Source organism: Sinohyriopsis cumingii, chromosome 3, assembly GCF_028554795.1.
Source record: "Sinohyriopsis cumingii isolate HCF-2022 chromosome 3, ASM2855479v2, whole genome shotgun sequence".
NCBI classification, from domain to species: domain Eukaryota; kingdom Metazoa; phylum Mollusca; class Bivalvia; order Unionida; family Unionidae; genus Sinohyriopsis; species Sinohyriopsis cumingii.
In genome coordinates, this window is record NC_142963.1 from 114,248,783 (window position 1) to 114,273,253 (window position 24,471).

The window sequence follows — 24,471 nt, forward strand, 5'->3', positions numbered from 1 at the left end:
TTGCTACCTTACTCGGAAAAGGGTTAATGGTCAATCAGCTATCAAAACATAATGCTTGTGAATGGGCAAGAGTATGTTTGTCAACATAACTGATACAAAAACTAGGCCTAGCTACTGATGCCTTGGTGAATACATTTCTCTACAACACTAGAACTAACCGAGATAAGGTGAGGGCCATTAAAAAAGTATGGTATGGTCAGTCAATGTACCTCTTAAATAATCACAGGGCGAAGTTGTTTTCACTTTCCTAACAGAAGAAGGCGAAATTTACAATGTTAGGCGACTTGTCACTCACTTACAAATGGCATTTTGTCTAAGTCTCAACATGTCTTGATTCTGAGGTCACATGCACTGCTTATTCCGCTACATTCGGAAATGAACACAATAATGAAAGCTAAAGTTATTTATTTGATATACTTTTATAACTGACCACATGTACATCTCTGGGTCTTTCTGCCTTTGAACTGAATCACTGTTAATATCAGTAGAATAACACTGGCTGCCAGTCAAAGCCTTTGAACTTGCCGCCCAGCTATTTCATCATGTTCTTTTTTATGTACTCTTATAAAGTGGCAAGACGTATGTATCAAGGGGTCTTTCAGTCACTGAATTCTGTCATTGTAAATATCAGCACAGCTAACTGATCAACACATTTTCCCACAAAGAAGGTGGCTGAAACAGGACTAGCAAGTCTTTGAATTATGCCGCACACCTATTACATGCGTACAGGACTCCTGCTTCAGTGATTTTCTGCATCCCAGATCAAAAATTGGCGTCCAAATACACATAATTAAGCATTTTTGAGATCTCTGTATGTAAAGAAAAACCACAGCAAATTCAAACTGAAAAATCTTCATTAGGGACCTGCTTGCTTATAAACCATTACAAGCATAACAATTCTGCAGTCAGAAGTTCTTCAGATATAGCAGGTGAACTATTGCACATTTCCTTTCATAAAGTCAATCTACTTTCATCAAGTAAAATCAAAAATGTAAAATCCAAAAAAGTTCAGTTATTCATTACCCAACTGTGGAGTTCAATAATATCATACAGACAGTAAGTGTAACATGGAACAAAAACACACATATTCAATGCAAAAAATTTATGTTCACATTTGAAGAGGAAGAACATGCAGAGGCAGTCACCTGAAAATGCTCTAAAACATATAAATCACAAAGATTACTTTGGGTAAATGGAAAAATATATACATAAATTCTTCATGACAAAATAAAAAATTCAAGCACTTTATTATATACTTAAGAGTGACATATACAGACTTGTTGGCAAAATAATTTCATATTTTTCATTCCTATATTTTCACATCAAAAATATATCCTTGTATTTTCAGATGTGAAATATAAGAATTCCCATCACGGCATTTGACACTTGATTGTTTGTGCCTACAACAAAGTTGTACATGCAGCAACAAAAACTAGTACTCTGTGACCTAAAACAAACAGAAACTGCCTTACATTTCAGACATGGAAATTAATCTTTGATAAAGAAATTTTACCAGATGCCACTCACATCTTTCTGAAGCTATTTCTCCTAACTTCCTTGACAAAAACGATAAACCTGCTGTGATCTCTCTTCGCTGTCACTTACAGTATCACCCATTTTAAAGAAAAATATTTTTCGGTATTGCAAAGTTTTACCATTTAGGCAGCTAATACTCTAAGTTATCTAAGTTTGTAATCACAATTGCTATTTAAGGTGTGATTTTGTTACTATCGCTAACAAAATATGGTTGCCCCTTCAAGCATGTGCTTGCAGAAATTTTCCTGTGGTTGATATCCAGTAAAGAGCAGAATTCTGCAGAATTCACAGTAAGTATAAAAAGGCCTGTCAGAATATGTGCAAGGACCTGGTCAACTCAAGTCAACTTCTATTATAATGAACTTTAAATTAATTATGTTTTGTCAACTGCACACTACCAATGTGATAAAAGGTCAATTTAATTTAGAAGTGATATTTGAGTCTTAAAGTTTTACTACGATATCAATTTGTGACCTTTAACAAACCAGCTGAAACTTAAATTTAAGCCTGTTTCATCCCAAGTCTCATTCTTATAGCAAGGTTTGCCCACTTCAGCTCACAGAGGCCTCACAGAGTTAGGGTCTAAGTTTAAATGGGCATTTATTCTAAGGCAAGTTTATTGGCTACAGAGAGCATAACATATCACTGAACGGTCACCAAGTTAATGGCCAGCAGAATCCCGTAACAATATAGACAGAAACAATGATTTTCATCTTTTTAGGAGAACTTGATTCAGGATGTAGCAAGCTTATATTCCAAATGTTAATGAGCTCAGGGAACATAAAGAAGGAGAAGTTGGCACAGTTCATTATTTACCCAACACTTAAATTACCATCTCTCTCTCATCCTGTTCAATCTGTCTGGGTTCCATTGAAATAAAAATCTTCACAAGATGCACCCTCTTCCTTCTTGTAGAAGCATTAATCTATTGATAATTTCCAAACTTAATCTGAATCTTATCTGTGTATGAAGAGTGTTCTGAGAACCCTCTTTCAAAGTGTACCATCTGAAGCTAACTCAGCTTAAACAAGATGGAAAACTTCTTCATGCATGTTGTTTTATAGAATTTTCCACAGCCATAAGTATATTGTCCAATAAAAATCTAAACTCCAACAAGCATGTGATCTGGTGACTCATCATGTCATGTAGAAGCTTGAGTCCTAATTTCGAACACCGATTTCTGATGTAAAAAGGTAATTTTTACCTCAGCTTTTGCAAACATTACACAACATTCCTGCAATATTGGTGTTGTGCTTTAACCATCTGTACTGTAACAGTCAAGGTTTCTAAAACTGCATCATATTTTAATTTCTTCTTTGATGTTTCCTCTAGCTTGGCATCTGATGACAGTGAACAATTATTTTCCTATGTTTGGTGAGAAACTCCACTTCATCCTTCACTTGCAACATTAACATTCTTCCATTCAATTAGCACATTCATGTCAACATTGGCTTTAAGTTGAAAAGAACCAGCCCTTGTCTACCCAGCCATTCTTGACTATAGTCTCACCTTTCAGAAGTGTGTGCATTTACAAATGTGAGGAAAGTGCATTTCTGTTATAAATAATTAGTGGGAATTCCAAGAATGTTTTGTACTAACCTATTTCTCCATAATCTGGAATGGACAGAGGCATTCTGATCCAATAGTTATTCTTGAATTTATACTTTTTTAAATTCTTAATATTCAGTTTATCTTAGCAATTAAAAAAAACATTATACTGCACACAATGCATTTTCATATGTGCAGTTTTGAACTACTTTGTGGGCATTCTCACATGATAAAGCTTTCTAAATGCACAAGTTCATAAAACTGTTGTGTAATTAGCACATTCATGTACTTGACAGTATCTCTGCAATTCAGGAGGAATTATGATATCAAGATTTTCAAGACAGCTGCTATGGCAGTCATACTGGATATCAGATCGGCAACATTTTCCTTTTCGATCAACTAGAGTTTGAATGAATGTTTGCAAAGTTTCATGGCAAGCCTCCAAGTAGTTTAGGAGGGAGTGATGATAATAATGCATAGACATTGGATGATGGATGACAGATGATGGAAAACTGGCCATACCATATGCTCTTCCGACTCTATGACCCATAATCATAAAAATGGAGAGTACTTTCCATACTTAATTTCTCTGCCAATCCTGTGTTGATCTTCTTATTTGATATGAATTTCTCCAGCTCAGCAACAAGTTCAATCTCAACACCATATTTGTTGATGGAACCATCATCCACCAGAATGAAGTGTGTGTGGTTGTGATCTAATGGAACCTCTGGCTCATCTCCCATCTCCTTTCTATTACCCAAGTCTGCAGATCTGTAAGTAGCTGGCCAGAGCCCTCGGTCCTGGAAATAAAGAGTCGTGAGTATAGTAACTGATTGGACATCAATAGAGAAAAAGTCACAATTAGGACCACTGACTGGAGGGGGAAAAGTGATCTCAAGTGAAGGTGGTTTCATTCTAATTTCCACTGACAAATTACCAATATAAATACCCAATATAATTTAATTTATAAACAATTCATGTCAAGCTTAAGAACCCAAATGTGTAAACAGTTGCCTTCCTGAAAAAAGACAAATTTTACAAGTTCTACGATACCTCTACTGGAGGAGTGGCTTACATCACAACAAACACTTTAAGGGTTAACAGTTAAGTAAAAATTGTGTCCTTTGCAGAGTACATTTCTATATGTGCAACTTTAAATTAATTTACTGGATTCTCGTGCATCACTGCTCTCCAAGTGCGTGAATTTGTACAAATTTTGTGTGATCCCTGCATTTGTGTGCCCAAGAAGCATCTCTGCGCCTGTGTTCAGCATACAACTGATCAGATTGGCCATTCTAATTTCCACTGACAAATTACCAATACAAATACCCTGTATTTAATGGTCAACTGCCATCTGCAGACAATGGGTATGTATTTCCTAACTAAACAATAGTTTCACCCTGCATTCAGTGGTCACGGGAAAATATCAGCAATTACCAATTCAAGTGTGCAAATTAAACACTTGTTTGATGAGTAAGAGTTTCATATCTCCATTGCACTTACCATACTCCAGTCAGTCAGTCAAACTCAAAGGTGTTAACATGCTACTCGGAAAGGAAGGCACTTTTTATCCCTATAGAAGATTGAAGCAATTCATTTGCTGGATGGTGGGAAAAGTAGTTGTTTTATTGCAGAAGAAATGGAAGTCACATTCTGTGCCAATGTGATAGGTATAGTAAGACTTACATCCCTTTGCATTAGGGTCAGGTGTCATTTAATTTTCAAAACTTGTGTAAAGGCAGGTGAAGTTTCAGTCCATGGATCACAAGAAATAGTCATATACTGCTACTTTTGATTTTCTATTTATCACACGCGTCTCACAAAAGCCAAATGTCCTTTGAACTTGGTAAGCTGGGTAACAGACTAATCCATATATTGTTTTCTAAAATTGGTGTCTATTTTTAAGGTTGGTGATGATTTCATTCTTAGGATGGATTAAAATGATTGTGAAACAGTAATCTTTTAGGGAACATAAATCTGACGACAACATATACCTGTAATTATGATTTTGCTGTACAATACACATAAATAAATCTTGATAATGCAATAATGATAATAATAATAATTAATGGTTTGGTACTTTACAGCACAGCAAAACAAGAAGGTTATTTAGTGATAAGGCAATTGCAGTAAAGTGCCTTGCACAAGGATGCACCAGAGTAACTGACCCAAGCTGGTCTGATGGTAGGATTCAAACCCATACCCTTTTGGTGTTCAGTCCAGCATCCTAGCCACTAAGCCACCATGACTCACAACAACAACAATAATAATAATAATAACAACAATATAAGAACATTACTCATTGCATAGAATCTATTCAAAAATCCATTTTAAAAGGTGAACCATGTAGAGAGGTCTCCTGTGTGCAGTTTTGTCTTTTCCCATGAGTGAATGCTATTGAAAGATTTGACAATATATTGCTAATTTTATCATCAAAAATGGTGGTTAATGTCCAAAATTTTAAACCACATAGAGAATTTCTCAACTTTTAATAAGAAGTCATACATTTTATTACATTTGCTTTACAAAACAAATTCTCAGTACACAGTAAAATAACAATCATAGATACAATTTTTTGATCAGTGAGAATGTCATTAATACCTAAAAATGCTCAAACTTTATGAAACAAATAGCAATGAAGTAAGTTTTGTGAAATTTGTGTTTTGGTCACATATTTTAAATTGGATTCAGTATAATCATCATAAATACAAAATGCACCCTTTCATTAAAACATGAAAAATGATAATCTAATAATGTCACCACTATGTCTGTAGACATTTTTTTGAGAATATAATTAAATGCTGACGATGTTTTATCTCCTATTTGTGAATGTATATGTTTTATTGCTACACTCAATTAAAAGTAAATCTGCTTTGTAAAATCTCATTAAATATGTCTTTTGTATCAAATCATATAATAGAATGAAATAAATTTTAAAAAAGTCAAAAGGCATGCAATTCCCACCTGGGTAAGAGCTAGATGTCTAAGTCGTCTGTCAGGTCAAGTCATTTCACTGACCACTCAAACACTGTCATAAACAATGTTGTGTAAGTAATAATTAAACTACCTAATTGTACTAGTCATTAACTCTTAATGCTGAGTGCCAAGTGAGGCAGCTGCAAGTACTGTTTTTATAAGTCCTTAGTATTACTTGGTCAGGATTCAAACCTGCAACCTCCCACATCCGAGGTGAATGCTCTAACCACATTAGGCCGCTGGTGCATTCGCATCACAAATGAGAAATGCTAACTTCTTAGATATATTTTTCATGATCTTTGAGAGATTGGTTATCTTGAAAATAAAGATAATTTATACCAAAAAGCAAGCAATTTCATTAGAAATACCTGTTTATTGACAACTATTCCTAAATCGATTCTAAAACAAAATGTCAGTTAACAGTGCTGCTAACCTCCCCTCCTTTTCAGTCCTCCCAATTTCTAACTGTGATGTTGTGTGTCAGTTCATTAGGCTGATTTGCATATGTAAAGTACACAAGTGGAACAACACAATTCATCTGAAGTTAGGCAAATCAGAGATGGGTTTATAGGAAATAATACTTATGACACATCATTGCCTTGAATATGAATGTTTAAGCCATCTTTATTAAAGATTACTGGCTAGGTAAAGATCACTGAAGTCTTACGTCGGATTTTATATGAAATGCAAAATATGATAATTTGGCAGCTGCGTTAACAAAAACGCCCATGATACTGACATTATTTATTCTACATTATATGTCATCCATCAACAAAACTCCACCACTCTTCATCAAAGGCAGCTGCAGAAATATTATTTTCAATGTTGAGAAAAATTCAGCAAGATTTTTTTGGAAAGTTTGAGTAAATAACTGATTCTCAACTTTATGGAGACTCTTATTTTGGGTCAAGTACACTTAGACCATAAACACACTTTTAGAGTGTCAAAAGAAAAACCTAACACTGCCTGGAGGTTTGGCAGATATGTATTTGGACTTAAGCAAGCTTAAATGGAGAGACCCATGTGCCAAAGATTTCTTTTGCTTTACATCTTTGTCAAATTATTATCAAGCTACTTCTATGCCTTTACATAATTCCTGATGATCATCAATATTTCACTATTTAAAGGAGACCAGAAACCAACGGAAATATAGAACAATAATAAAAGTCCTATAGCAGAAAACCTTATTCCGAAGTATCATCTGCGACCGTATTGCCAATATTTAAATATTGACCTATCTTCTAAGAGCTGAATTTCCGTGACCTCGTATGCAAAATTTCCGTGCCTATTCGGTTACTTTCGGGAAGTGACCTCATAGTAGCGACTCCAGCAGCCCAAGTGGGAGCTGCCAGAGTAAAAGACAATGCCGTTTTGTGTTGCTTACAGGTGTAATAGAACATTAAGAAAAGCCTGTGGACAAATTTTTTTTTCTTTTCCGAAAGATAAATGCATAATGAAAGAATGGATACATTATTACAAACGAGTCGAGTTCAAAGCAACACCATACAGCATTCTGTGCTAGTTAATTTCTAAAAGGAATGCTATGAGATGGATCATGAAAAAATGGAAGCTCAAGGATACGCAAATGCTAGGCCTAGGCTAAAGGTTGGCGCTGTTCCAGACATACCTTTGGATATTATAAATCCTGGGAAAAGTGTTAAACGTGTGAGTTACGAAAATAGGCAGAAGGCCGAGTAAGTGACCACAAAATGCAACAATCAATTCACAGATCTTTTATCTACACCAGCAGTGCTAAAAACAAATCTGATAGCCCGACACCCTGGGCCCCTCTGGTTTTAGTTTCGGCCCATCCTGTATTCAAAGTGAGGTGCCCGTCGGGCTTGTCGAAACAAAAATTGTTTGCCTGAGGAAACTTTGATCGCGCTGGTGAAATGAGTAAATGTATTTTCAAGATGCTGACATACATGCCTTAACACGGCACAATCTAAATCAAATCACCACTGTCCTAGGTGAAATTTAGATTTGATTTTAATCAAATGGAAGCTTTGCTAAAAATAAGATTCTAAACCTGTCGTGTTTCGAGAAAACAAAATTTTCAGTAATCTTAAAAAAATGAAAAATTAAAAACAAAAAAATTTCAGTGTATGCCTCTTACATGTAGTATGCATAAACGGTAACCTGTAATGATTGGAACTGATATAAAACTATCCCTTTGGCAGTTTAAATAGCAGCGATTAAAAGAAAAGAGGTAAGTTTCACATTAACTGGCTGACAATATAAACTGGAGGCGGGGGGGATGAGACTATTGACCCAACCCCTTGTCCCAATGTGCGAGCGCCCATGGGACATGCCTTTTCTCCCTGTGATACGCCTTATTATTCCTACAGGACAAGCTCGGTTTGCATATTCTGGTCAGCTCGGGCTAAATTGCAAAACAGCTAAAGTTTTGATTTAAGTAATAAACAATAAAGCCAGTGTGACTAATGAACATAATCCTTATCCTTGCCTTGATCTTGTAAAAAGGACTGCCCTTCAGACATACTTCAAAGAAACCATGTTCGACAGTGTGCGTATGTAAAAACCCGCAATTGATTGCCAAATAACAATGCCTATTTTGTTGTTACTTACTATGCCATGGACTTCATTTTAACTGTTCAAATCTGCAGTCACAAGTTACCGTACACGTGGCAACTGTTTTTCCCACGTTTTATGCCCCACCTTATTTCCTTAGGTTTAAGTCTTAATCCATGTAACACTGTTTGCTGAATAAAATATTTATTCTGAACTAGTTCTTTAAGGGCACATATACTGTGTGGTATATTTTGTTTTATTCCTTGTTGTAATTTAATCATAGTGATTAAACTTTACATATACGGTAGAGGAATGTCAGATGTTAACTGGCCGAGTTTCTTTGGCAGAAATGGAGATGCGATTTTGTTTGCGGAGAAAATTTCACAGTGATCATCCATTTATGCTAATTGGTGACAATTTTTTTTTTTTTTTTTTTTTTACTATAGTATTGTTGTAGTTGTTTAAAACAATCTGAAATTTACTTGAATAATGTTTAATCTTCACGTTCTATTTACTGAAGAAAAACAAAACTGTTGTGTGATGTTAATTATTTCGTCCAGTGCCGGATTTAGACGTGTGTGCGTGTGATTTTGAATTTTTAACGTAGCTTTAACAATTTTTCAGTCATATCGCTACGGTGTCTGCAGTGTGGCAGTTTAGACTGGATAGCTTAAGTTATATCTATTTAAAAATGGTTTGGGGTTGGGCTGTTTTCTTCTGACAAATGAAAAAAAATTGACAGACATAATGTAATAATTGGGACTTCGCTGAGAAAAATTAATGAGATAATACGAGATCGGGAGGTAGATGAGGAAATACCCCCAAAATCGGGAGGTATTTCTCCCGACTTAAGAGTTGACAGGTATGAACTGTCCGGGCTTGTGGAATTTCAGTCGGGGCTTGAGTTTATTTAAGTCACCAGCCCGGTGCATGTGCCTAAAAAAATTCGTTTAGCACTGACCAGTACAGTACATAAACTATTATATCAGGCAGCAGGTTCAACTTCTGAATGTGCAACCCAAATGTGGTCTCCTCCTGTCTGCCTCGCTTGTCATGTTTATGTTTGTATTCGAGGACTGGCTAGTATTGCGTCACGGGACCACATGATCTGTCGTCTCATCAAAACTCGGAAAAACTCGGCAATTTACAGAATCGTGGTATCTTCCACGCAATATAATCACTACCCGCTTACGATATTTAATTTATAAACATGACAGTCGAATTAAAATCTCTAGATAATTACATACGTAAAAGGAAAATTTTGATTTCTGGTCTCCTTTAAATATGCAGGTTAGAACCCTGTTTTGGGTAGCTCAAAACATAATTCACTCTGACCATAACCACTGTTTTATATTAAGCTGTTAATATCCAACCAATCTTTCTCTATAAATTAAAGAAAAACAGCTTTTGCTTCACCGATATCAGTGATGATGTTGCTGATAAAATTTTGAAAACCACTTTTTCCAAGTAAAATATGTTTTTTCAAGAATACAAGATGCAAGACTGACAAGGTCATTGATCCATGACTTCTTCCATCAGAGTGGTGCAATGATGATGAGGTGACAGGCTGATCCCCTTGCTTTCCATATGACTAGAATCAGGTGTTGGAGAGTAGATGTATGTGATCAGGTTAGTCCAATCCAACAATATGGCATTGACTGCCCAAGCTTTTGGGTTGGAATGGGAGAGATAAAGGATGGGAATCTGGCATTCCACCTTGTCGCAAACAGGCCCACCAGTCAGTCCCACTGGGTACAGATTTGAGTGAGAAGCAAAAGATGGAGACCATTACTTCTGTACTAGTCGAATGTTCCATGACAAAGAGTTGGCCAGTACACTGAGGTGTCCCGGTATATGGCAAACATGTATGTGGCTTTGTTGATGACAACAACCACTTCAGAAGAGTCCCATCATCATGATACAAAGGTCTGGGGACTTGGGTCCTCCTTGTCGTTGGAGATAAATCACCACTGTAGGACTGGGTTCCTCCTTGTAATTTGAGATAAGTCACCACTGTAGAGTTGTCAGAAAGAATGAAAATTCCCTTGCCATGCAAATATTTCTGCCACTAGTTAAAAGGTTTTCACAATGGCTGTACTCTCTAGAATTATTTATATGATGATGTTCTTCTAGGGGAGAGCATGTACTGCTGGCATCCTGAAAGGATGGCAATAAGTGGGCTCCCCAGCCTTCCATACATGCATCGATACAGACTGTAATCTCCATCGGTTGGACATGTAGATATATGCCCACTGTGAGCCAAGTTAGGTTGCTCCCAATTCCACAGATGGTGCCTCAACTGGATGCAGATAGTGAGAAGATGGCCCAGTGGGTAAACATCAAACTCCACTTGTGCAGAGGAAAGAGGTGAAATGGGCACATAAGGCCACCTAGGACCATTAAGTCCATTGCCACATTGAGCACACCTTGTAGATAAAGGAATTCCAGTGCGGATAGAATTTACTTGAAATTAAGGTGCTATCATGGGTCATATTTCAATGCCTGATCCTGTTGACTAAAGATGTTTTGCTCTATTTTGTTTTACAGATTAGAACCATGTGCAAAACACAAACAACACACAGCTCAGGTATATCTTCCACACAGATTCTGGCTTTTGCAACGTCTCTCATGGTGAGAGATTGCTTCTGGCATGAGTGGAAATAGTAACTGATGTATTCTTAGACTTTGCCGCTAAGTCTTATATGCAAGAAAAGATCACTTGGCCTGAACCACCACATGGGTCAGCAGACAACTTTTAGCTCTCTTTGGCTAGAAGTAGTATCTGGGAGGGCTGGATTTGCGAGGTAGTAGTAGTTCTCCCAAGGTATTATGATTATATGACATATTTGAAAAAGAAACTGTCTATTCATGGCATTGTATTTAGTATGACACATCAGGCAGCCAATGTAGGTCTGTTGGTGGAACACTGCATATACAATCCAAAAGTTGTGGGTTCAATATGAACCCAGGTCAGTTGCCTCAGTGTGACCATGGGAAAGCTAATAATGTGTTTAAAGTGCCATTAAAACCCACTATCAGAACATGAAAGTATAATAACTATACTGGACTGTATTCCAAACATTGTTGATATAAACATTCAATTACTGATTGAGATTATTACATGATTCCCATGAGAGGTAATTTTTCATTAATGTCAATTGGTCATTCTTTATGTCACATGGCCATTATGTCCTTGACTTTACATGATGTTATCACATTCTTAGCTTCATGCAGTTGCTATGTCATCTGAACAATTCTAAAGCAAATTATTTTTGTTGTAAATCATACAATAAAACAATTGCATACCATTGTCCAATGTGGATATGTCAGAAAGCTGGTAGCTTCTCATGAGTCGGTGGTTCTTTCCGGGGTTTTCCCGGGTTCTTCCTCCACCAATAATACTGGCCGCCATGTATAGCCCTATCTTGTGCTGAAAATGGCATTAAATCCTATAACAACAACAACAACAAAAGCATACCATTGTTTGAATGAATATTAATTTTTATAAATCCCTAAACCTAACATACTGACCTCATTAAACCATTAAATCTATCATGGTGTAATACCTAATTCAACAAACCAACATACTAGGCACTATTAAGAACTATATTCCTTTTTCAATAATAATACTAATAACGATAATGTACAAACTTGAAACAAAGTCAGAAAAACATGAGGCAGTTCACTATTTTGTAATACCTTAATGGTATTGTGAATTGAGTTTTTCATGTACATTGTCCATTTTAATGTGTGAAAATTATTTGATGTTAAACATTGAGATGTGAGATGATGTTTGACCGACAAGACTTTGGCATAACTGATCATGTCATTTTTATGTCACTGAAAACATCCACCACATGTGAATTGCTTCTTCCATTCCTGAATGCATGCCACATACCCACCATTGTTTAGATCGCCATCTGCATCTCTTATAAATGTGTACTCTGTGTTTTATACTACATGTGAGTATAAAACCTTGCTCTGGTCCTTGTAATGTCATGCTCTTGTCATGAGTATTAATGAATTCGTGAAGGAATTCATCTAAAGACATCAACAGTTCTACAAGCCCTGGGACATCAATATTAAGTGGAAGAGGTTCGCATGTTAGCAGTTATTGTGCCACATTCATTTTGTCATGCTGAAATTTCTTATGGATAGTTTAGGAAATGAATTATCTTATGTTCCATGATTTTGGAATATCAAAGCCAGAAATATGATGTTAGTCCATAAGTTAGTGACTTCAACCATCCGGTGGAGGTTTGTTACTGAAACAGCTGAGATGCAGGATAGTGATGGAATCGATATGCCTGGCCAAAGAATCACATTTCCCTTGTCAGACTTTTGTTGAACAATAAGTTAGAACTAATGTTACTGTTCATTACTGTAGGTTCTTGGTTAAGTAGATTTTGTTATTTTACCGTAATGTGCAAAACAGTATGCTTGATAGGGACTATTTCTAACTGTATTACGACTCAGTGCATCATCAGTACGTTGTATTCTCGCTCGATTCGCATCAAAATTCACATGTCCATTTCGTTCAATTCCACGTAATCATAGGTATGAATACACAAATAAGATTAAAAGTAAAAAAGCACACCACAGACATTGAGAGGACAACTTAATTCTGTCTCATTTTGTGTTCAGAGGTTTTTTTTCATGCAGTTTGAACAGTTGACATGGTTACCGCCATGGCTAGCCCTGAGAAAGACAAACACTGATTGGCTAACTAAGGTCATGTGATGTGAATAGGAGTCTATAAACACGAGTGCAGACAGTGAACTGGCAGATAGTTGTCAGAGCAGCAAAGTATGAACATCTAAGTAGAAAAGAATTTTGGTCATGTATTCTAAAACCATCAATTATATATTTTTAAATAACAAATATTAATGTTGGCACTGTAAAAATACCAAAACTGAATCAAATTGTTATGAGGAATGTTAAGTAGATTTATTACACGATTGCTATAGAATTTAAATGCCTTGTAATTATTATATTGTAATTCTTTATAAAGCTGCTGCTATCTCTCACCACACTGCTCAAGTACACTAGTACAACAACAAAAAATTCTCATTGAGATATGCTACTATGTCAGAATGTGTTACAGTCAATCTAATAAATTCAGCTGTTAACATATGCATGAATTTAATAATATAATTAATTTCACCATAATATGGTGTATTACAATGTTGTCTTTTGGCATTTAGACAAACAAGACTGCTTTATATTATCAGAAGTTGATATTGTTGTGATGAACACTGTGTTGATGTAAAGTCAATATGCGATACTGAAAGACATATTTTATCTCACCATTATTTATAAAAAAGCATTTTCAAGTCTTGAACTCTGGTCTTTTTGATATATAACACACGGGGTATTACAATACTGACCTCTATGAACCACTAAACCTATCATAGTCTGACCTCTATGAACATTATACTGATTTCTTTGAACCATTAAACTTATCATACTGACCTCTATAACCACTACACCTATCATGCTGACCTCTATGAACCACAAAACCTACTACACCGCTCCCTTGATAACTCGCGCCCAGATAACTCGCAATCCCGCTTATAACGTGGTGCCGGATTTTTTCCAGAGAAAATGTATTTAAAATATCTTTAAAATATGCTGAACATGAAAAAATTACAATACGAATTGATAAATTAAACATTGATACATTGCTAGTTTTCTCATCGAAAATGGTGATTAATGCCCGTAAAAATATAATCCATATTTTGAAATTTGCAAGTTCTAAAGAAGAATTAATTTCAGAGATCTCGAAAACGCTTAATTACGCGTATTTGGATGCCAATTTTTGATCTGGGACGTAGAAAATGACTGAGGCGGGAGTCCTCTGTATGCATGTAATAGGTACGCGGGAAAATTCAAAGATTTGCCGGTCCTGTTTCAGCCACCTGCTTTGTGGGAAAATGTGTTGATCAGTTAACTGTGCTGATATTTACAATGACAGAATTCAGTGACTGAAAGACTCTTTGATGTACTGTTGCCATTTTATAAGAGTACATTAAAAAAAAAAAAAGAACATGATGCAACAGCTAAGTGGCTAGTTCAAAGGCTCTGACTGGCGGCCAAGTGAGAAAATGTACTGATATTTAGTGATTGAATTCAGAGGCAGAAAGACCCAGTTTTAAAATTCTAGCGAGACCTCTATTTAAAGATATCATATATTATGTAAGTTTTTATGATAAATAGTTGTCATTATACTGTAAATAAACAGTCTGGTGAAATAGCGATCAATGAAAACTTCTGGTAAATGCTAACAGGTGGCAACAGAGAATGAAATAAACACCAGTTAAACATCTTCCTGTGTGAAAGTCAAATTCTAATCCTTTAATTCCGTTTCAGTGTAAACATTATAATCACAACATATTCTGTTCATTGCAAACATGAAAAGAATCAATCGACCATCACATCGAAACCCGTGAGTACTTCTGTAAGAACCTAATTATATGTACATGCCGGCTTTGTTTTGATCAACAACCTGGGGAAGTGTTTGTTGCATTAAAAAAAAAATTGATTATAAGAGACCTCGGGTGCTGGATTAAGGGTCTTGGAGCTGCCTTTGATGTAAAGCAAAACAGTAACAGAGACAACGACGATGATAGTGACTTCGAATGTTTCAGTGAAACTGATGTCATTAATGCCGAGGCTGTTTGGGAGAAATTCGTACAGACTCGTGGTCCTGAGATGGGCGTTTCTCTTGATGATATGGAAGAGTGGATTTGTGCTGACAATGATTGCCCCACAGCCGAATACATGTCAGATGAAATTATAATTATTTCTATAGCGAACAAATTTGCAGCAGAAGACGATTCTAACTGGAGTAACACAAGTGTTGAAAGTGAAGCAGACGCAGATGTTGCACCCCCACCCCTCTGCACAGGAAGCAATCAAATATTTTGATATTGCCATAAGGTGGCTGGAGACCCAAAATGTTGACTACATAAAGCTCATGCAGTTGAGAAATCTGAGGGATTTTGCTCGGCGGAAGAGAAACCAAGGAGTAACACACACACAAAAAAATTAACTGATTTTTTCAAAAAGTGAATTGATATTTGTCAAGCGTGGCACAAACGGCAAGTATTAACTTGTTCTAATTTACGTTGTTTTAAATTTGTAGACCAATTAAATATGTTAGTACTGATTAAACCTTGTTTTTTTTGTTTTCCATTTTACTTCTATCGCATTCAAATCTATCTATCGTTCGATCGACACTGTTTCTCAAAAAGAGTCGATCTTTTGTATATAAAAAAACGTCTAATTTGGATCAAACAATAACTAGAATGTATCCAATTCAACATAAAAATTAGTGACATAGTACACGATGTGTGAAGTGGTACACATGTTAAGCGAACGGAAACCACGTGGAATTATGTTTTCGATGATCACCTCAATATACTGCAATTTATCCTGAAATCAATGTTGTCCTATGAAAAAATAATAAAGTACACCGTTATGAAGAGATATTTATTAACAGTTAATCTCAGAATGATTATAAAGTGAGTATTCAACAGTATAATCTGCCTCCCCCCCCCCTTATTTTTCCGTTATGTCGTCAATCACTTTCTTGGTTTTGGGCTTATTTTATAGGTCCCTCGATAATTCGCGCCTCACTTATAGTGCGGTTGATGTTTCTGGACCCCGATGTGCGCGAGTTATCGAGTGAGTGGTGTATACTGACCTCTGCATTGTGTAATGATTAACATGAGGTTTAGTGGTTCATAAAACTTCATATCCACCAATAAAAAGATCTATAATTATTCAAGATGACTTACATCTCCATCCAAACTCTCCCTGTTGGCAACACAGCCCCACGTGGCAATACCTAGGGCCACAATGTTCTTATCAGAGGTGCCTTTGGTAAGAATGTGATCCCTAACTGCTTCACCAATAAACTTCATTACTCCTGCCCCCATTCCTCCAGTGATTATCCAAGCACCTGTGGAGATAATAAAACAGAAGCTTTCTATGATAAAGAGATGAAATGCTTGTGTAGTTAACCATATTTATTCTAGTAAATATCCCCTGGTTGTAGATATTTCTGTTATAATCACAACATTAATGGGGTCCATGTAAATTAGACATAATGTACTCACTTTGCACTCCTGACTTCAATCTGTCTTTAGCACACTCAGGAGTAAGTACTTTCCTTTTCTTACAATGTCGAGTTGGTCCTTTCTTGTTTTTATGTCATATGTTTTTACTCAAACATCCAAATTCCACATGTTGACTGAGTACAGGGTTGGTTTAAGTAACTACAGTATAGTAGACACTTTTTCAGAGTGCAGAAAAGTATGCTTCATATATTTTTCATTCCTTCTTTGTTTCATTTAATGTTGGTCATTTACATTAATATATATGGCACAGTGAAAATATCAGGTGTTAACACATGCAAGTTTCTTTGGTGTGAGTGGAGATGCTATTTTACATGAAGAGAAAACTACAAAGCATTCAAAAATAATAACTGGAACTGAAACTAATTGTTGACGATTTTATTGTTCTGGCCTATCTGTATGGAGTACTGTTGTTTATGTAACATTTATTGACAACTATTTCCTTTTTAGCAGATAATAAATGGCTAGGAATTCAAACCTGACATGTAATAAAATTATGATTAAAATGTACTTTTTCATTTTCATTTCCATCCTTTTTAAAGTATATTTTGCTAGGGACTCTCAGCAGGCTGGGGACTCGACTTCCATGAGCAACAAGTCCAGGACTCATCTGAAACTTCATTTAAATAGCATAATTTGTCTAACGACACATTATTTTGGAAAAATTGTGCATTATATATATATATATATATATAGCATATTTTGTCTAAAGACACATTATTTTGGAAAAAATTTTCTTTATATATATATATATATATATATATATATATATATATATATACATATATACACACACACACACACACACACACACACACACACACAAATGTAATTGCAGAAGATCTCAGTGAAGATTGGTCACTTGACCAAATGAGCTTTAAAGTCATTTTTATTAGTAGCAGTAGTATCATTATTATTATTATTATTATTAACATTATTAAACAACTCTGCTTAACGTCCTATGTGTTGATTATACTGGATATAATTTTGGCAGCATCTCCATTTAAGACAAAAGAGACATCACAAGAAGTCGTTTGGTAAAAATGCTATGTCAACATGATCAGCCATTCAGCAAAAGTAGTCATAAAAAGATTTTAAGAAGGCCATTGTAGCAGCTATAAATAAGGTTACATTAGCGCCAGTGACATTTCAATGAAAACACCACTGATATAACCATTGATGTAGGGGATGTAGTGATAATATGATTTTCAAGATAATCACTGTGGCAGCCATATTGGATGATGAGCTGAAACATTTTCATTTACTGCCAACTAGACAGCATATAAAGTCTTTCTGTAAATCCAACACAAGAATTTCAAGATGCCTGCTGTGATTGCCATATTAGCTGTGCGAGCAGCACTATTTTCATTTAGGACCAACCAGACATCACAAGTCTTCTAGTGAAAATGCTATGTCACTATGATTCTGGAGTAGCAATGGCAGTATTTTCAAGAAGTATGCAGTGGTAGCCATATTAGACATCAGATTGGCACCGATTTCAATTAGGACCAACTAGACATCACAAAATGTCTTTCTGTGAAAACCTGAGGTTAATATAGCAAGAGCAGTATTGAGTAGCGATAGATTAGATCTGGAAGACTGCAGTATGGTGGCCATACTGGACATAACATTTGCACCATTTTCATTTAGGACCAACTAGATGTCAGTGCTGGTGAAAACTCCATGTTGGTTGGACTTTCTGCTCAGGAGTAGCAGTAACAAGACTTTCAAGCTGGTTTCTGTGGCAGCCAAATTGGACATCCAACTGGTACCATTTTCATTTAAGACCAACTAGACATCATAAGAAGTCTTGAAGTCAAAACTGCATGACCATTATTTTTCAGAAGTAGTTGCAATAACATGATTTTCAAGATGGCTACTATGGTGGCCATAAAAGCAGCATCATTTTATTTAGGCCCAATCAGAAATAAGACTAATACATTATAAGATTCAAGGCAATCCTTGGAGTAGTTTAGGAGGAAAAGTGATGACAAACTTGTACTAACATTTGGACGGATTACATACAACAGACCATCACATATGATCTCTTGTTCTATGACCAATAAAGATAAAAAAAATTAAAATAAATCGGTCTCAATAAAATTAAAAACTACACTTACATTGTGGTTAGCGATGACACATCATGTAGTCGTTGTCAAATTGGTAAAGTATTATGAAGTAATAACCACTAGTTTTATTATATGTAAAAGGAAAAGGGGGAAAACATTACAAATAGAGGAAGGTGGTAACCTTGGATTTTTGTTTGCACAAAATTTAATGTCCACTTGCTGGGAAAAATATTTATTCTAACATATTCAATCTGTGTTATTTGGTTACCAAATTTTATGTCTTTAACATGAACAAAACAAAAAATCTATTACTCAAAAAGAACTTCCCCTTCTTCCAACAGAGTGCTCTCTGCAAAAACAACAGCTAAAACTCTCAGAAATTAGATTTATTATGGCACTTAACATCTGATACTGAATGGTGGTGGCATGGAATTTTTTTAACATCAAAGATATGTCTCCTTGCTAAGAAAAATATGTTTTCTAACCTTTTCTGCTCATGTTGTTTAGTGGGAAAAAAACTAAACTTTCATAGTGAACCAAACAAAAATCAATCAACTTAAACAGAAATCCCCCTTCACAGATTAAATATCTTGGAATCCTCAGTTCTGATACACATCAGCATTTATTTGTTGTTTTAATCAAGATTATCAAATGACAATATATATTTGCTCAAACTCCTCTTGACATCTTTTCAACCAGACAACTCCTTGTCAGAAAGTGTGTGTGCGTGTTTTAGTGTGTCCAGTCATATCATTATGATGTCTGCAGTGTGGCAGTTTATAGTAATGCATAGCACTGTGTCATCATGCTGCAGGCATGTAGCATCATGTCACACCCAGTCACATTATCCTGACACCAAGCCAATCAGTCCAATCACTAACCTCTTAATGATGAGTGCCAAGCAAGGCATAATCTATTATGTCTCTGCTTGTGTTCAAACCCATGACCTTCCACATCCGAGGCAGATGCCCTAACCACTTAGGCCACCAGAGCAATCAAAAGTTAATCTAGTTCTGCCTGTGATGTCATTATTCATTTGCTTTAGTAAGAAAGTAAATTGCAGAGCAACATCAATAGCACATAAAAAAATGCAAGTTTATAGGAAAAATGACATTAAGAAACTTGATATAGCAGTCCAAAAGCTTTTCTTAAATTCATCATAATTTTCGTTTTGGGGAGAGATTTTGTCCAAAAAAATCTAAAAGAATCAGATTGGGGAAAAACATGATGATATTGAAAAAATTTCATCAGCAAAAGTCATTACGGTAGATTTAGCATGTGACCTGCTTTTTAACAAAACTGGTAATATAGAACATCAATTCTTGACTGTACAGTATTGTTTTGGTACTTCAAAACTGTCTTGCATCCTTCATTACTCTATAATCTATAATCTAAAAGTGCAAATAATCAGGAACAAAAGACAAACTTAAGTAGAAGGCTTTAATTTCAATATATTATTATTCTTTCTACAAATTGTGAAAATTATACAGGTCAAAATAAGTTAAATATCAAGATTCTTGTAACAAATGATTGAACATTAACTGTAGTAAAATTGAGCACTGGTAGTAGCCATTAGATAGAAAATCTTCATATTCTGGTATAAGAAAAATTTTATAGGGTGACAATTTAATTATTAAGTATTTTGTACACATATGTGCTTCAAGTACATATAAACAAATTATGATAACAAATAACTACTTTTGAAAATCAGTAATGACAGCTCTACATGAAGCTTTATAATACACTACAGTATTTTAAACAGAGTTAATGATGCATTTATCCACTGTGAGTCATGTTGCTATCACATGTTCAGTAGCTGCCTAATTGTCTATTGTCAGGAAGTTGATTTGCTCTATCACAATAGTAAGGATTTTTAAGACAACTTCGTGGATGGAAACAACAGAATTAATGAAGGAGTTTTTTTATGGTATGCATTTTTGTTTCAATTCACAGCTAATAATGACATGATTTTCAACAATTTTTTCTGTTTTCATGTTGATCAGTTTAAACAAATGTTGTGCACATTACATCACTGAGTGTTGCTCTCTCTCTCACTTCAAACTGAGATTTTACGACCCTCCGTCAAAACAGGGGGCTAGATGATGATAGTGCATTAAAAAAGAAAATCTAGTTTTCCAATTTGAGATAAATACTGTATCTTCCCATGCATCAAAAGAAAGACTGACAACAGATATAAGATATAGACTCTAACCTGTTGTAGTTGCAGCATTCATTAGACCCCTTTTAAAGATCAGCTGATGTTTTGGGGTAAGATTATATCTTTTGGCTCCACCAGTTACTGAAATCAAGAGTTTGGGAACAGGCAATTTCCATTGCTTTATCATTATGGTCCACAAAAACTCCAGGTCTGTTTTGGGACAAACTCGAATAAACTGAAGAAAAATAAGAGTGAAGAGATATTAATCACTGAGAAAGATTAAGGTTGTCAGGCTAACAGGCTAAGAGATATGCAAAAAAGGCAGAGTCACCAAGAGAAAGTACCATAAAAAATAATTCAGCAACAGTTTACTCTTCTTATCTTCCCACCTCTTAGTATTGTATATATTTTATATAATTTGCTTCATGACTTAAATTCAGTGTTTTAACACACTTCCAATATATGCATGTACAAGTATTTCATACCATTTAAATTAGAATAAAATATAGAACTTTCTTTCCAATATACATTGGACATACCTGTCCAATATATAATCCATCATATATTTTTTGTATCCAGTTTGACTGGCATAAATATTTCATTATGTATGTATGTATGTATGTATGTATGTACTGTTATGAAAATATGCCGGTGTTCTTCAAAACATTCTGGGTTTGCCTGGTACTGAATTCAGGTGACAAGAGGGTAGAAATATGCAAGTGAATGTTGCTGCTGATATTTTTGTGTAATAAAGACTAGAAAGCAAAAAAGAGATTACAGAGAAGGAAGAAATAAATTCTATGATGTAAGACTTTCGATAAAATCACTCCTGTGAAACTGCACTTATTTCTTTGATTGATAAATGGCTGAAAGCATTAGTTCAAGGAGAAATGGTGGGCACTATTACAGTTGATTTTCATAAACCTTCTGATCTTGTATACCATGAAATTTTAATTGAAAAACTAAAAATCTATCAATGCAGTGAAAACTGGACCTAAACTGGTTTACTTCTTACTTAATCGACAGAATGCAAAAAGTCCCTTCAAATGGTCAACTTTCTCAAAGTACAAATATTAATTGTCGAGTACCACAGGGATCTATCCTTGTATCTTTGTTATTCATTCTATTTATCAACAACTTACCTCTTAAGATAGAAACTTCAATTTCTTCCACTGACATAGCAGATAGAAGGCTTCAAGGTAAATTAGTTCTGTAACTAACTGGGGTACCTTCACTAAATAAAGTCTTTATTAATATTATTATTATTATTATTATTATATAAATAAATAAAGATTAAACTGTAGTTTACCTTTTACTATGTTACCTCTTCTTTACCTCTTTCTGACATTTTTATAATTTCATTTACATATGATGATACTGCTTTTAATACATTACCATACTGCAAACTTCACAAAACAAGACTTCCACAATAAACCATAATTTCATTTGTGCCTAAAAATAACAGATTTTCTTAATATAAATAAACATTATAAGGGGATTAAAAACAGTTTAACAAAATATATACACAAATTAATTTTGGTACATGAATACATGTACTATTGTTTATGTTATCTGGGTGCATTCAACTTAATTCTGTTTACGTACATGGAAACTTGTACTCCTTATTTAAATTTAGTCCATAAATCTAGGTTTTTGGAGTTTCCAAATCTAGGAAAGAGAAAGTCTGGGAATCTCAAATTTGGTACAACAATACTGTGATGGCACCAATTTGGAAGCGTCATGTGTTTTGGAGTGGCTATCTTCTTTTGTTTGTATCATGTAATAACATGCAGTTCATGATGCAATTTAAGGAAGTTTTGTTGACAGAAGTTTCACACTTTGCTGCAAGTACAAAAAGTTGAGTTCACTTTTGTACCTATTCAAAATAATAATGTTAATAAACTGAAACCCTTAGTGCAACTTGGTTCGTTGTCATCTATTAAATGAATCAAATCATGTGATTTTTCATCTCTGCCCATTTCACACATTCTGCTTCTTGTGGGAAGCCCATTAATGAACTAATATCAATTTTACTCTTTAATGTAATGGGGTTTTTTTTTTTTTTTTCTTTCTTTCTGTTTTTTTGAATAAAGATAAACATAGTAATTTAAAAACAATCAATGAAATCAATGCCATTTTTAAAAAAAAACAAAACCTAAATAGACATCAATAAAACATGATCAAGAAATTTGATCTGCCATTTTGTCACTTGCCTGACTTAATTTTAAGTATGGTTACCTATCAGTCAGGAGAACCATAACACTTATGACTACAATTACAACAGCAACAATATCTAGGAAGTGATACCAATGTTTTACAGATGCTTTACAAGTTAGACAAATAAGCTAATTAAACACAAAAGATCAACTCACTGGGCTGTTCTCCATTTTGTTTCCAAATCCTACAAATTTGATTTCTCCAAACGAACCACAGGGAGATTGCAGTGTGTATGTTTTCATGTCTCTGCTGCCAGAATCATGCCTATTGTCATGACATTCTTTCTTCTGCACACACTGGCAATCTTCTCTGTTCAAATTAATAAATACATGAGCGAACACAGTAGAGATGAAAAATGTAATTCAGAGCCAATTTAGCTCATTGCTTGTGAAACTCTTTTAAGCTCAATGATTATAATGTATGTTATTTTCTAACAAGTAATTTTTAATTTAACATTGGTACCAAACTTTCATTCCAAACTGATTAATTTCATGAGCATCAAATGAGCTCTTAATAAGAACATAAAATTGCCTTTCTGCATTTCTTCAAGAAAGAAAGAAAATCATGTAATAACTGCATATTGAAAAAAAACATCTTAATAAATACTAATACCAATTTACTTACTTAAGACATATTTAATATTATAGTGTAAATGTTAACAAGACACTACTATTAATAAGTGTGGAGATGTCGAATTAACTTTAAAGCTAATCTGTTATAATTGAAGTGGTTTCTGGAAATTTAACAGTTTCACATCGTGACTTACCCTGATATGTGCATGCAGTTGTTCATTCTGCGCGTCAAGTGGTATCGCCGTTCAAGTGGTATTTTAACAGCTCTACATTTGATGACTTCATCAGCTGACACAATAAAATACGTCTGCAACTAAGATGGCCACTATTGAAACATTACTGAGTACTGAGTACCGGTCCCACACAAAATTTATCCAATTTCATATATTTGTTACAATTAAAATTCACTTGTTCATTGTAAATGCTGACGTTCATTTATTCACGTATGAGTCTTTTTCGAACTTTTAATACCGTAGTCTTCAGTTTTATACTATTTTCATCATTGTCTGCGTCCACCGACATATTTGTATCTATTCCCAATGAGCATCTGTGCGGCACGCTCCAAGCCGATTGGAGTCCCAGACAAGCAATGATTGGTCAGGCAAAGTCACATGAATGGTTTCCGAACAGTATAAATTGGAGCGAATTTTGAAGGTACAAGAAAACTTACTAAAACCTGTACTGGTAAACGAAATCAACCAAAAATACCCGGACTATATTAAAAT

At 34.9% G+C, this 24,471-nt stretch overlaps 1 protein-coding gene across 1 annotated transcript in view; it reads right to left on the reverse strand.

The window, feature by feature from the left end:
- LOC149803618 (transient receptor potential cation channel subfamily M member-like 2) overlaps positions 1–24,249 on the reverse strand; it is a 185,715-nt gene extending 161,466 nt beyond the window's left edge. The window contains exons 1-5 of the mRNA XM_089953967.1: positions 23,941–24,249; positions 23,330–23,483; positions 21,012–21,192; positions 16,392–16,555; positions 3,665–3,884 (exon numbers count right to left, since the gene is read on the reverse strand). Coding sequence (XP_089810093.1) covers positions 3,665–3,884; positions 16,392–16,555; positions 21,012–21,192; positions 23,330–23,483; positions 23,941–23,966 — 745 coding nt within the window. The 5' untranslated portion in view covers positions 23,967–24,249. The remainder of the gene's footprint in view (positions 1–3,664; positions 3,885–16,391; positions 16,556–21,011; positions 21,193–23,329; positions 23,484–23,940) is intronic.
- Positions 24,250–24,471: the final 222 nt, after the last annotated feature.